Source organism: Chrysochloris asiatica, unplaced genomic scaffold, assembly GCF_000296735.1.
Source record: "Chrysochloris asiatica unplaced genomic scaffold, ChrAsi1.0 scaffold00259, whole genome shotgun sequence".
NCBI lineage: Eukaryota > Metazoa > Chordata > Mammalia > Afrosoricida > Chrysochloridae > Chrysochloris > Chrysochloris asiatica.
Genome location: NW_006408777.1, coordinates 1,635,696 through 1,648,505, shown reverse-complemented (window position 1 = coordinate 1,648,505; position 12,810 = coordinate 1,635,696). Strand labels below are relative to the sequence as shown.

Sequence of the window (12,810 nt, the reverse complement as noted above, 5' to 3'; positions counted from 1 at the left end):
CTCCACTGAGTAGTATCCAATCTGTCTAGGCGGGACTGATTAAAGGAAATGTGGATAAGTCTCTTGTGACACAAGGGTGAATAATTGTTACCAGGACTGATTGTGAAGGTTGTAAATGTAAAACTAGACATTTTGTGGCAAGGAAGGGAGTGATTAACTTTGCAGGCTAGGAGCGGAGGTCCCTAGAACCATGAAGGGAGAAGAGCGGAGAGCAGAACCTACCCATAGAGGCGGTGATCCCCGAGATGGAGGCAGAGATGATGATGTGGAGAGATGGAGCAGCTGGGGACTCAGGACCCAAGGAGGGAGAGGGGCTGTGTGCTGAGGACCGGAGGGGTGGGGGCGGGGAACAGGCTTACAGGATGTACCCTTTCATTGATTGGTTATACCCTTTCATTGATTGAGGGGATTGTAACCATGGCAATGAAACAATATGATAGGATGAATGTAAAACTGATGTTCTCCCATGTAAACTGTCACATAATTCACAATAAAACTTAAAAAAAAAAAAAAAAATATTCGTGCGCATATAGCTACTCATGTACTGGCATGTATTTCCTGTGGATATATACACCAAGTAGAGGAATTGCTGGATCATAAGGTATTTCTATTTCCAACTTTCTGAGGAAGTGTCATACTGTTTTCCAGTGGTTGGACCATTTTGCATTCTCAATAGCAATGTAGGAGAGTCTGTCTCTCTACATCCTCGCCAGCATTTACTGTCCTCTGCTTTTTTGAATTTCACTTTTATTGCTGGTGTGAGATGATAGCTAGCTCATTGTTAATCTGCATCTCTCTAATGGCTAATGATTGTGAACATTTCATCATATATTTGTTGGCTGCCCAAATGTCTTCCTTGGTGAAGTGTCTGTTCATGTCCTGTGCCCATTTTTTAATTGGGGTTATTTGTCCTTTTTTTGTAGAGGTGTTATAGTTTCTTATATATCTTAGAAATTTGTCTCTTGTCTGGTATGTCATTGCAAAAGATTTTTTCCCGTTTTGTGGGTTCCCTTTTTACTCCTTTGGTAAAATCTTTTGATGCTATAAACTTCTAATTTTTAGTATGTCTCAATCATCTATTTTATCTTTTGTTGTTCGTGCAATTTCTCTGTTCAATGTTATAGGTCTGTTTTACTTTGGGTACTTCTATATTTGAGCTCTGGTATAGTGCTGTGGGTTAACGCGCTGGACTGCAAATGCGCGTTTGAATCACTAGGTTGGCAGTTCAAGCTCACCAGTCGCTCCTTGAAAACTCTACACAGGGTCACTATGAGTCAGAACCAACTTGATGGCAGTTAATGACAACAATATCTGGATTGAGTGTATAGGTAATATTGTCATGTTTGTTAATCTAAGGTTGTTTGCTGTTGTTGGTTCCCTGTCCATAAAACTCCCTTTAGTATTTTTTGTGAGGTTGGTCTGGTTTTCACAAATTATTTTATTATCTATTTGTTTAAAAAAGACCTAATTTCACTGTCATATTTGATGGGCAGTTTTGCTATATGGGATTCATTGTTGGCAATATATTTTTTTTTTTTCCAAGTCTTATATATGTCATTCCACTGACTTCTTGACTGCATGGTGTCTGCATGGTGACAAAAGAAATCAGACTTTTGTCTTACTAGTTCTCCTTTTTAAGTAACATGTCATTTTTCCTAAGCCAAAAAAGAACAAAAAAAAAATCTGAAAAAAGCTTAAGAGGTTTGTAGGAACCAATCAAGAGTAATAACTTGCATATGATAGGAATTCCAGAACAAGAAGAAACACCGCCCCCCCCCCAAAAAAAAAACCCATAGAGAATATTGTCCAAGCGATGGTGAAAGGAAATTTCCCCTACATCGTGATTCTTTCCTTGTCGTTCATTTTGAAAAGTTTGATTATAGTATGTCTTAGCCCTGTTTGGTGTTTGTTCAACTTCTTGAATGGCTATCTTCTTATCTTTCATGATGTAGGGGAAATTTTCTTTCAACATCTCTTGGACAATATTCTCTATGGGTTTTTTTTTTGGGGGGGGGGTTCTTTTTGTTCTGGAATTCCTACAACATACAAGTTATTACTCTTGATTGGTTCCTACATACCTCTTAGGCTTTCTTTAGATTTTTTTGTTCTTTTTTCCCTAATTGTTCTTTAAGCAGATGATTATTAAGAGATTTTTCTTCAAGCTTCAAGCTCAGTGATTTAGCTTTCTATCAATTCAATTCCATTTGTTTACCCTTTCAGTGTATTATCTATTTCTGAAGTCTTAGTGTTATTTTTCTGGCTTTCTAACTGCTGATTTTGTATGGTTCTTACTGTTTCAAATATTTTGTCTATTTGTTCCCTGTTTTTTTTTTCCATAGTTTCCTCTGCTTTCTTGATTTCACCTGTAGTTTTCTCTATTTTTCTCTCAATCTGATGAACCTGTCCAATTAGCATTCTTTAAAATTCCTTTATCAGATAGTTCTGATACCATTTCTGGTGTTATATTTTCTGACTGTATTTTGATGACTTGTTTGAGGCACTCTATCTTGTTTCCTTGTATAAGCTGAAATTGTCTATTTTCCCCATGACAGTGTGGTGTCCTGTTTATATTTAGTTGATGATTGTACACTGGTGTATTCTCAGGCACTTACTACCTGTCACACTTCCGGTCTCCTGAATGTGGTGGAGAATGGAAGTGTGCAAACAGTTCTCTGTTCACTCTTTATGTAGCTTAGTTCAGGGTGGGTTCACACGCCTCCAGAAGCAGGGGTATTCTGCCAGGTGACTGACATCAGGCTGCACAGGACAAGGTGCAGTTTTCTTATGGTCAGCAACCAAATTTAAGTCACCAGTAATACAGCAAGAACAAAACACTAGACACAGTTATATTACAAGATCAAGAGTCAACCCCCGCCCCCAGACAATTTACAAGATGTTTAAAAATAAAGGAATAAACTTTTATGATTTTTTTAAGTTTTATATTTGCCACCACAATGCTTTAGATGCAAGGGGGAAATGGCAAAACAAAAGAACTATGACATTAGTTTTGTTCCCTAAATATTCTCATCTTATTTTAGACATAATCATTGAGTGGTACAAAGAATACTTTCATAGTTGTTGTTTTTAAATGCTGTTGAGTGAGTTCCGACCCATAGTAACACTATATAGGGTTTCCGAGGAGTGGCTGGTGAGTTTGAACTGCTGACCTTGTGGTTCAAACTGACATTGCAGTCCAGTGCATTAACCATTAACCCACAATGCCACACTAGAATTACTACAAAATATTCCTCTGGTAGCCTGAACCTTGAAAGATTTAATGAGATGATGTGAAATGAGGAAAGAATCACTCAAGAAAAGTCTTAAGTGAATGCCAAGATAATAGATATTCTTATTACAAAGACGAAGTTGGTGGTTGTTTTTTATCATAGAAATACCACTTATGGAAAAAATTTAAAAACAAAAACAAATCTATATAATGCTACTGGATATTTTACTTTCTACAACTTGTTGTTGTTGGTAAGTGCCGTTGAGTTGAATCCAACTCACAGCAACCCTATACAGGGTTTCTGAGTGGCTGGTTAGTTTGAACCGCTGACCTTTCGGTTCAAACTTACCTTGCGGTTGAGTGCTTTATCCTACAGCACCACACTACAATTCCTTATTGAGGTATACATGATTTAAAGAACCTTTACTAAAAGTATAAAATCTGATGAGTGTCATTGATGAGTGTCATAATTAGTTTGAGATTTATTCCCTTTGTTTTAGGTTACCAATAATTAATTTTGTTCTATTGTTGAGTAGTATTCCAACGTAATGGCTCTGTCAAAATGTATCTGGGGCATTTGGGTTATTTTCTGTGCTTATCTGCCACCTGTGCATCTTCTTTAGACAAGTATTACCTCAGAGCTTTTGCCCATTTTTTTAAAAAACTGGGCTGTTACTTTTTTCTCTTAGTAAGAATTCTTTATATTATTGTAAATATAAATATTTTGTCAGATATATTTATTGCAAACATTTTTCTCCCAGTGTGTAGATTGCCTTTTCATTTATGCAAATTTTAAAAACTGTGGTTAAAATACAACATAAACTTTGTAATGGTAGCCATTTTTAAGTATACAATCCAGTGGCAGGATTCTCTTTTGTTCCTGGTCAATATCTAGCTACCTTCTTATAAGTTAGCATTTCTTTTCAATGATTTTCTCTATTATTTTGTTTCAATTTTATTTCTATGCTTTTTATTAACTCCTTTTAATTTACTCTTATATTTCTAATTTTTTATGGTAGAAGTTTAGTTATTGATTTGAAACTATCTTGCGTTGTGGGATAAGCAGTGAACTGCTAACCAAAAGGCTGATGGTTCAATCCCACCAGCCACTCCTTAGAAACCCTATGCAGGGAACCCTATGAGTGGGAACTGACTAGATGGCACCGAATAACATCACCTAATAGAAATGTGTAGTGTTATAATCTTCCTCTAAGTACTTTCTTGCCTGGCTAGCTCAGCTGGTAGTACATAAGACCCTTAACCTCAGGGCTGTGAGTTCGGTTCTCACGTTAGGCATGTTTTTAGTTTACTGGAGGCCTGGTGTTGGGCTGTAGTATAAGCACTCGACAGTGATGTTGGTTTGAACTGAAAGGTCAGAAGTTCAAATCCACTGCTCCTCAAAAACCCTGAACAGGGTCATTATTAGTTGCAACGGATTCAATGGCACTTAACAACAACAAAAAGGACTGTCTTAGTTTCATTCCACACTTTTTAAAAGAGTTGTAAAGACAGAATTTAACCTGCAGAAAATGACTACTGCTGTAAATATTTTCTATCAACAGAAATGCAAATTGTGTCTGGTAGTGGTGGTGGTTCCTGGAGCAGAAAGCCTCATTTTTCTCCAGGAGAACAGCTGGTAATTTCGATCTGCTGCCCTTGAGGTTAGCAGTCCAATTCATAAACACTAAGCTACCAGAGGTCCTTAAATTGTGCCTAGTGGAATACAATGATCATGCTGCATATGCTGATATCCTTTGTAAATTCATTTCAACAATCCTCAAATGATTATAAATGTGTGGTACTTTGAGTTCTTAGTTGAATCCGTTTTACTGTTTTAATGGCTTTTTCATTCATTAGCGAGGTAAATAAAATTCATAGTTACACACTTAACATTACTGTAATAACTAATAATGATACTAAAGTGTTATAGAACTTAGTAGAAATATATCAGATTAACCTATGTACCACTGGTGTGGTGCTGTAGGATCTGCCCTGGACTGCGAACTATAAGGTCGGCAGTTCAAACCCACCAGTAGCTCCTTGGAAACCGTATACAAGGGTCACTGTGCACTGTATTAATTTGTGCAATGAACATTAAGCCATGAAAAAGGAGTACAGTTTTCTGAGTTTTGTGTAGATACTTATTTCTACTGCAAATATTTAAGAGAATTTGGATAACATTTAAACTACTACTTTTCAGATAAATCTGTGGATTTGACTTTATTCATCAAATGAAACTTTCTCAAAATGCATAGTTGTGAAAAAGAAATTATTTTAATTCCAACAATATTATATTTTATTGAGTACTGTAGAATTTCCAAAATTTTATAATTAAAGAAACAATTTACATTTGTACAAATGAATAAGAAGAGTACATAACTATTAATCCACACGTTCATCAATAATGCACTGCAAATGCTAAATCTTAATCTTTTTACCTTTTATTTCCAATAAGCATAATGACCATGTTGGAATTGGAATGCTGACGGGCATCTTCTAACCAGGTTGTCAAGTGGTTGAATGTATCTCTCCTAAACATAAACGACAATTTTATTATTATTTTAAATGCATTTCCCCTAAAGGATATTGTTGTTGTTGTTATGTCCCGTGGAGTCGGTTCCGACTCACAGCGACCCTGTACAAGGTTTCCAAGGCTGTAAATCTTTACGGGAGCAGAAAGCCTCATCTTTCTCCCGCACAACAGATGGTAGTTTCGAACTGCTGACCTTGTGGTTCGCAGCCCAATCCGTAACCACTATGCTACCAATGGTATATATTCCATTAGACAACTGCACTTTTACTCATATCTACTTAAATAATGAAAAATTGCTTCCAAGTACAGTATATGGTTCTAGAGTTCACTATTGCAATAACGTTTAAAAATTAAATTAAAAAAAAATATAAATAATAATACCAAACATTAATTTTGGGGTGCTTATTCTGGTGCTGCGGGCTAATGTGTCAGACTGCAAAGTCATCTGAACTGCAAAGTTGGTGGTTCAAGCTCAGCAGCTGCTCCTTGGAAACCCTGTACAGGATCGCTATGGGTTGGAATTGATTCAACAGAACTTAACAACAACAACGAAATTCATAAGAAAAACAATTTAGGTTTTCAAGGCAGACAGAGCATAAAGAAGAGCAAAGCTACATATTCAGTACTGGTAATCATATTTACTTAGAAAAATGCTCTATATTAAACAGTAACGTGAAATACTTCCAGGTTCTCACCTTGTGATATCATATACTAGTAGAGCACCGGCTGCACCTCTGTAATACGACCTTGTGATGGAGCGAAAGGACTCTTGCCCAGCCTGTTAAGAAAGAAGAGATTGAGAGTTTTCCTTTAGTAACCTATCCTCTTACATTTTTCATGTTATTCATATGAAGAAAATGGGCAGGTAGGAAAGGAGTACATAAAAAAAAAAAGAAGAAAATTTGACTAGCTTTATGAAAAAGTTACTTAATACCACTATTGCTGATAAACTACCCTTCCCTGCCCAGGAACAAGACCTCTAAACCCTTTTTGGCAATCTCTGACAACCCAATTTACTGAATGGCTTCACAATACATGAATCATTATTAGAGCACAGAATGGACTCCTAGCAACTAAGCTCTGAAGACAAATTTAAAAGGAAGCAAATAACCAGAGCTTCACATTTGAATTCAATAACCCACTCCCTGGGGCAGCTGTTGACACTAGAATAAATAAAGCCCATTGTAAATAAATGATGAATGACATCTTTACGCCCACCATCTGCTGGTGTAAAGGTTGCTGGAAGGCCAAGGATGCAGATTTTATCAGTTATATCATAAACTGCAGTGAGTTTTCAATAGTCATCAGAAGGTATTCTTTGTGTAATCATTTTATTATGAGAACAGAAAATGGTTTTGAATTTAATTTATATAATTTCCCCTCTACACTTAATCAGTTTCTCTGTATGTGATATATAATGCTTGTCAAAAGGCAACAGGATGGAAAAGTCATGTATACCGACTTGTGAAACAGACACCAGAGATCATACAAAAATCGCTGATTTCTGTTTTTCACTGGTGGCATTATTTTTTTTAAGAAGGTCTGGTGACGGGTGGGCCAATTGTTTCTGAATTTAAAACTGAGAGCATTCCTGTCAAATGACTCTTAACAAACAAACAAACAACAAATTACTCATTTCTACATTTGGGGGAAAATCAGCATGTAAATCAAGTAAAAAATAAAACTACGATTTACAATTTTTTTTGGTATTCAAGTACTACAAACTTTTAAAAGAAAAATACTCATATTATGTTCCAAATTTTTATCTTCCAGAGCAAATAAATATCAAGTCCTTCCCACTTCAGAATGCACACACAGGTAGCTTATACACTATATTGTGCTTTATACTAACACCCATCACTGTAATTCCTTGTTCTTATATAGGTCTTCCTAAGATACTTCCACCTCTAGCACTGGGCCTGGCACACAACAAGCACACAACAGTGTGCTGAACGAATACATGAATTGTAGTGTCTGACCACTGCGCTATCCCTATCTAAATTGAGCAACTGGTGAGTTTGAATTGCCGACCTGTGGTTAGCACTCCAGTGCCATACCAGGACTCTAAATGAGTATTGTTATGTGCCGTCAAGTTGGTTCCCATCCATAGGGACATTGTATAGGGTTTCCAAGGAGCAGATGGTGAGACTGAACTGTGGACCTTGCTGTTCAAACCATCCTTGCGGTCAAGTGCTTTTCCAATATCACCACGTCAGGAGGAACAGGCATCAGTAAAGTCTTACAACAGGATTTAAAACTTGAGTATTCATAGCCCATATGTGATACAGTAAAAGGGAAAATAAAAACACATTTATACTTTTATTTCACCCAAATTGTTTCAGACAAACATATTCTAATATGGAAATAACTTTGTACTGAATCTCCTCAATCTGGATTTTGTTCTTATTACAAAATTAAACTAAACCCCACACAAATGAAAAGCTACACATTCTAACTGAAGACTACGGATGTAGTTACGCATCATAAAATATTACTTTGTAAAGAAACAAAAGCTATATTCAAAATATTTTTTAAGTTCCAGAGACTTGTACGAATAAAAATTATACACTCTGGAATCAATCTCTCCTCTATGGCATTGTTGCTGTAAAGTGCAGAGGAGTCAGTTCCAACTCATGACCATATAAGCAGGGGTGGGGAACCTCCAGCCCTGCCAAGGCAACTGCAGTTCCAGCCATCATATTGGTGGTGGTTTTGGCTAAGTTAATTAAATGTTTGAACAAATATACCTGGCTAATTTTTAAGCTGATAATTTTGTATGGCCCATGAATGACGTTACAAATTTTGGCAGAAAAAAGGTTCCCCAACCCTGCCCTATGGAGTACTGGTATGGTGTTGCAGGATAATGCACTGGACAGCAAGGTTGGTGATTCAAACTCACTGCCACTCCTCGGAAACCCTATACAGGGTTGCTAGGAATTGGAACCAATGCAACAGTACTTAGCAACAACAACACCTGCTCTGTGAGGTTTCTAAGGACCGATTCTCAATTTACTGGTCCAGTGGTGAGGAATTTTGTCCTCTTGACAATGAGATGTAATCCATTCCAAAAGCTGTGGTCTTTGGTCTTCATCAGTAAGTATTTTAAGTCAACAAGCTTTCAAGAAGCAAGGTAGTATCATCTGTGTATCGCAAGTTTTGAAGGATCCTTCCTCCAATCCTAATGCCACGTTTTTCTTCATATAACCTAGCTTCTCAGATTATTTGCTCAGCATACAAATTGAATAAGCATGGTGAAAGAATGCAACCCTAGCGCACACCTTGCCTAACTTTAAATCATTTGGTGTTCCCATGTTCTCTTCGAACTGCCTCTTGGTCTACATAAAGGTTCCTCATGAGCACAATTAAGTGTTCCAAAATACTCATACTCAATGGCAGTCTTGAAATAAATCTTGCCCAGTGTTTTAATATGCCCTTCTCTACCTGTAAATAAGCAATTAAATTAACAGTGCAAAGCTAGCCCAATGATTAACTATTGGATTATCTTTATTAAAAAAGTAATCTAGATTAAAAAAAAAAAACAAAAACAATTTAGTATAAACCTGTCCAAATGTTGTTTGATGTAGATTGTTTTAAGGTGAAAAAATAAATAAGGCAACCTAGGAAATACAGATTCCTCTTCTTCACTATAAAGTATTGGTTTAAAGGTGTTTTAAAACCTTGAAACTGAACAGGATACAGATGTCTCTGTAGAAAGGGGTTCCTAGAGTCCTGGTGTGGTACTATAGGATATGCACTGGACTGATAACTGGAAGGTTGGCAGTTCAAACCTATCAACCTCTCTCAGAAACCGTATTCACGAACTGGATATCACAGAACAAGGGATTCCTAAGGGAGTTGTTAATGTTAATTATTGAGTAGTTTCTGACTCATGGCAACCCCATGTGTGCAAAGGAGAAATGCTCCATAGAGTTTTCAAGGATGTGACCTTTAGGAAGCAGATTACCAGGTCTTACTTAAAATTTGTAAGATGACCAGGTATACAATAAGTAGAGTACAGCAAGTCTAACTTGGAAGATATAATCATGCTCATTTTTAGTGAGATGCAGTGTCATGGATCCCTCACTCATCTGACTAAGAAACTGGGTCATCCAGCCCCAAAAGTTAAAGGATTGGGTTCCAATTCCAGCTCTGCAGCTGTCAGATTGTGTGACGTGAAGCCTTTCCTTTAACTTGTGTCTTAAATTCCCAATTTAAAAATATTAGTAGCCTCAAGAGTCTCCCTTAGCTCCAACAGTCACAGTCCCTTTCAGCTACAAAATGCTAAGATGTGGGGAACTGTGGGCATGACGAACAGTACTAATAAAATTTATCGAGGGACTGTTGTTGTTAGGTTTCAACTCAGAGCGACCCTATATACTACAGAATGAAATACTGTCCTGTCCTGCACCCTGTTCACAATTGCTGCTGTTTGAATCATTGTTGAGCCACTGTGTTAATCCATCTTGTTGAAGAGCTTCCTCTACGTCACTGCGTTGATCAAGCATGATGTCCTTCTCCAGACACTGATTCCTCCTGATGACATGTCTAAAATACACGAGACGAAGTCTTGCTATCTGCAGTTCTAAGGAGTAGGGCTATTGGTTTCCCAATGGAAAGCTTCTTTGCAATTTGTAAAGGGGACTTTTTCATTGCAAATATCAATCAGCCTCAGAAATATGTATTATACAAAGTCCACCAGATCCAAAACAGCTAGTACCACTTTCAGAGAGAAATACTTTTCTCTAAACCTTAGGCTCTTATTCTGTAAAATCAGGTAATTATCGGAGTGTAGTGGCTATGAATTGGGCTGCTAACCTCAAGGATGACAGTTCAAAACTACTAGCGGTTCCATGGGAGAAAGACGAGGCATTCTGCTCCTGTAAAGATTTACAGCCTTGGAAACCCAATGTAATGTCACTATGAGTTGGAACCGACTCCATGGTACTTAACAACAACAACTCTCCCTTTCAGGGTTGAGAGAAAGATTCCCTAAGATCCCATTTGTTATACACGTAGAGCAGTGGCTGCTTCACTTGTGATAAGCCCTTCAGAAATGGCACCTGCTGCTAATGTTCTTGTGATTCAACAACATGGAGGGATGGCTGTCATTTTGCCTTCAAATGGCCTGTAAAAAAGGCAGGAACCCAGTGCCTTTTCCCCAACATGACTCGGACATGCCCTATTTAAATGAGACAGAGGTGAAGGATTTAGCACTGCACCTAGCTACAGTGATTGCTAGGTGTGTTTCTTATAGTTAATTAAGCACAGGGCACTCATGGCAGTGGGTTTTCGGTGGTTATGGAAAAACTGAACTGAAAAAGTACTTTGATACTGAATTGAGAAAGAACTCAGTTCTCTGTGGGGACAAATTGTTACTAATTTGTATCTGATTACCTGGCATATGTAAACAATGTTTAAATTATATTACATGCATAATCTAAACCCCTCAATAAATCTATGGTCATACAAATTATTCTGTATCCCCAGTGAAGAAACAAAAAAGCAGGATTTATCCAAGGTTGCTGAAGTATGAACGAACTATTTGGACAATTATAAATAAAACCACTAAAACCAAAAATTAACTAACCAATAAGCCAAAATAACAAAATTCTGTCATGGAACATTTGTGCAGAAGCAGCTTTAGAGACCTTCATTTTTTATGTGATGATTGTGCAATGAATCCTGATTCTTTGCCCCATAGTGTTAACATTTTCTTCCAGTATACCTAACTGATGCCCGTTACCCAACCATGTGCTTCAACATTTCCATTAATGATACCAATTTTTATAGTAATCAGGATGGAAACTAGTGGCAATCTTAACTCCTAAAGTGGTCCTGTACCATGGAGTCGATTCCTACTTGTAGCAACCATGTGTAGTGTTTCCAAGGCTGAAAATCTTTATGGGAGCAGAAATCCTCAACTTTCCTCATAGAGAAGCTAGTAGATATGAACTGCTGACCTTATGTTTAGCAGCCCAACTTGTGGCCCAAACTCTTGGTAATCAAATCTCTACTATTTCATATATGCCCCTCATCTGAAAAACGGATAAACAAACTGTGATACATATATTTCTACAAGATATATGGTGTGCATATATCTTCTCGTGTTGTGGCTTGTTTTTCTTGTGGTAAATACCAAGTAGTGGAATTGATGGATCATGATGTATTTCAATTTTCAACCTTCTGAGGAAACGCCATATTGCATTCCAGAGAGGTTGGACCATTTTGCCAGTCCCACCAGCAATGGAGGAGTGTCCCAATCTCGTCACATCCCTGCCAGCATTTACTGAGGACAGTAATTTTTTATCTTTACTGTTATTGTTGGTGTGAGATGATATTTCATTGTTTTAATTTGCATCTCTCTAATGGCTAGTGATTGTGAACATTTTTTCATATGTTTGTTGGCTGCCTGGATCTCTTCCTTGGTGAAGTGTCTGTTCATGTCCTGTGCCCACTTTTTAGTTGGGTTATTTGTCTTTTTCTTGTAGAGGTGTTGTAATTTCCTAAATATTTAAGAAATGAGTCCCTTGTCTGATGCGTCATTGCAAAAGATTTTTTCCCATTCTGTGGGTTCCCTTCTTAATTTTCTAGTGAAGTCTTTTGATGCACATAAGTTTTTAATTTTTACTATGTCCCACTCATCTATTTTGTCTACTTTTGTTTGTGTGTTTTTCAAAATGTTTTGTAGTCTGTGTATTCCCTGAATTAGTGCCCTCACCTTTGTCCCGATTTTTTCATTGACAGCCTTCATAATTCTGGGATTCACATTTAGGTCCTTAATCCATATTGAGGTGGTTTTTGTATAAGGTGTGAGGTGAAGGTAATGTTTCAATCTTTTGCATATCGTTGCCAGCATCACCTGTTGAAGAGACTATCACCTCCCCATGCGATATATTTGGGTGTTTCTGTCAAAAATCAGTTGGCTGTATGTAGATGCATTAATTTCTGGATTCTCAATTCTGTTCCATTGATCTATGTATCTTTCATTGTACCAGTACCAAGCTGTTTTGACCACTGTAGCCATGTAGTAAATTTCCATCCTTATTCTTCT

The 12,810-nt window shown here is 37.2% G+C and overlaps 1 protein-coding gene across 1 annotated transcript in view; it reads right to left on the bottom strand.

The window, feature by feature from the left end:
* The window catches only part of LOC102822923 (ras-related protein Rab-2A-like), a 214,380-nt gene that overhangs the window by 88,429 nt on the left and 113,141 nt on the right, over positions 1-12,810 (bottom strand). The window contains exons 4-5 of the mRNA XM_006874044.1: positions 6,455-6,537; positions 5,665-5,757 (exon numbers count right to left, since the gene is read on the bottom strand). Of these exons, the coding sequence (XP_006874106.1) occupies positions 5,665-5,757; positions 6,455-6,537 (176 nt within the window). The remainder of the gene's footprint in view (positions 1-5,664; positions 5,758-6,454; positions 6,538-12,810) is intronic.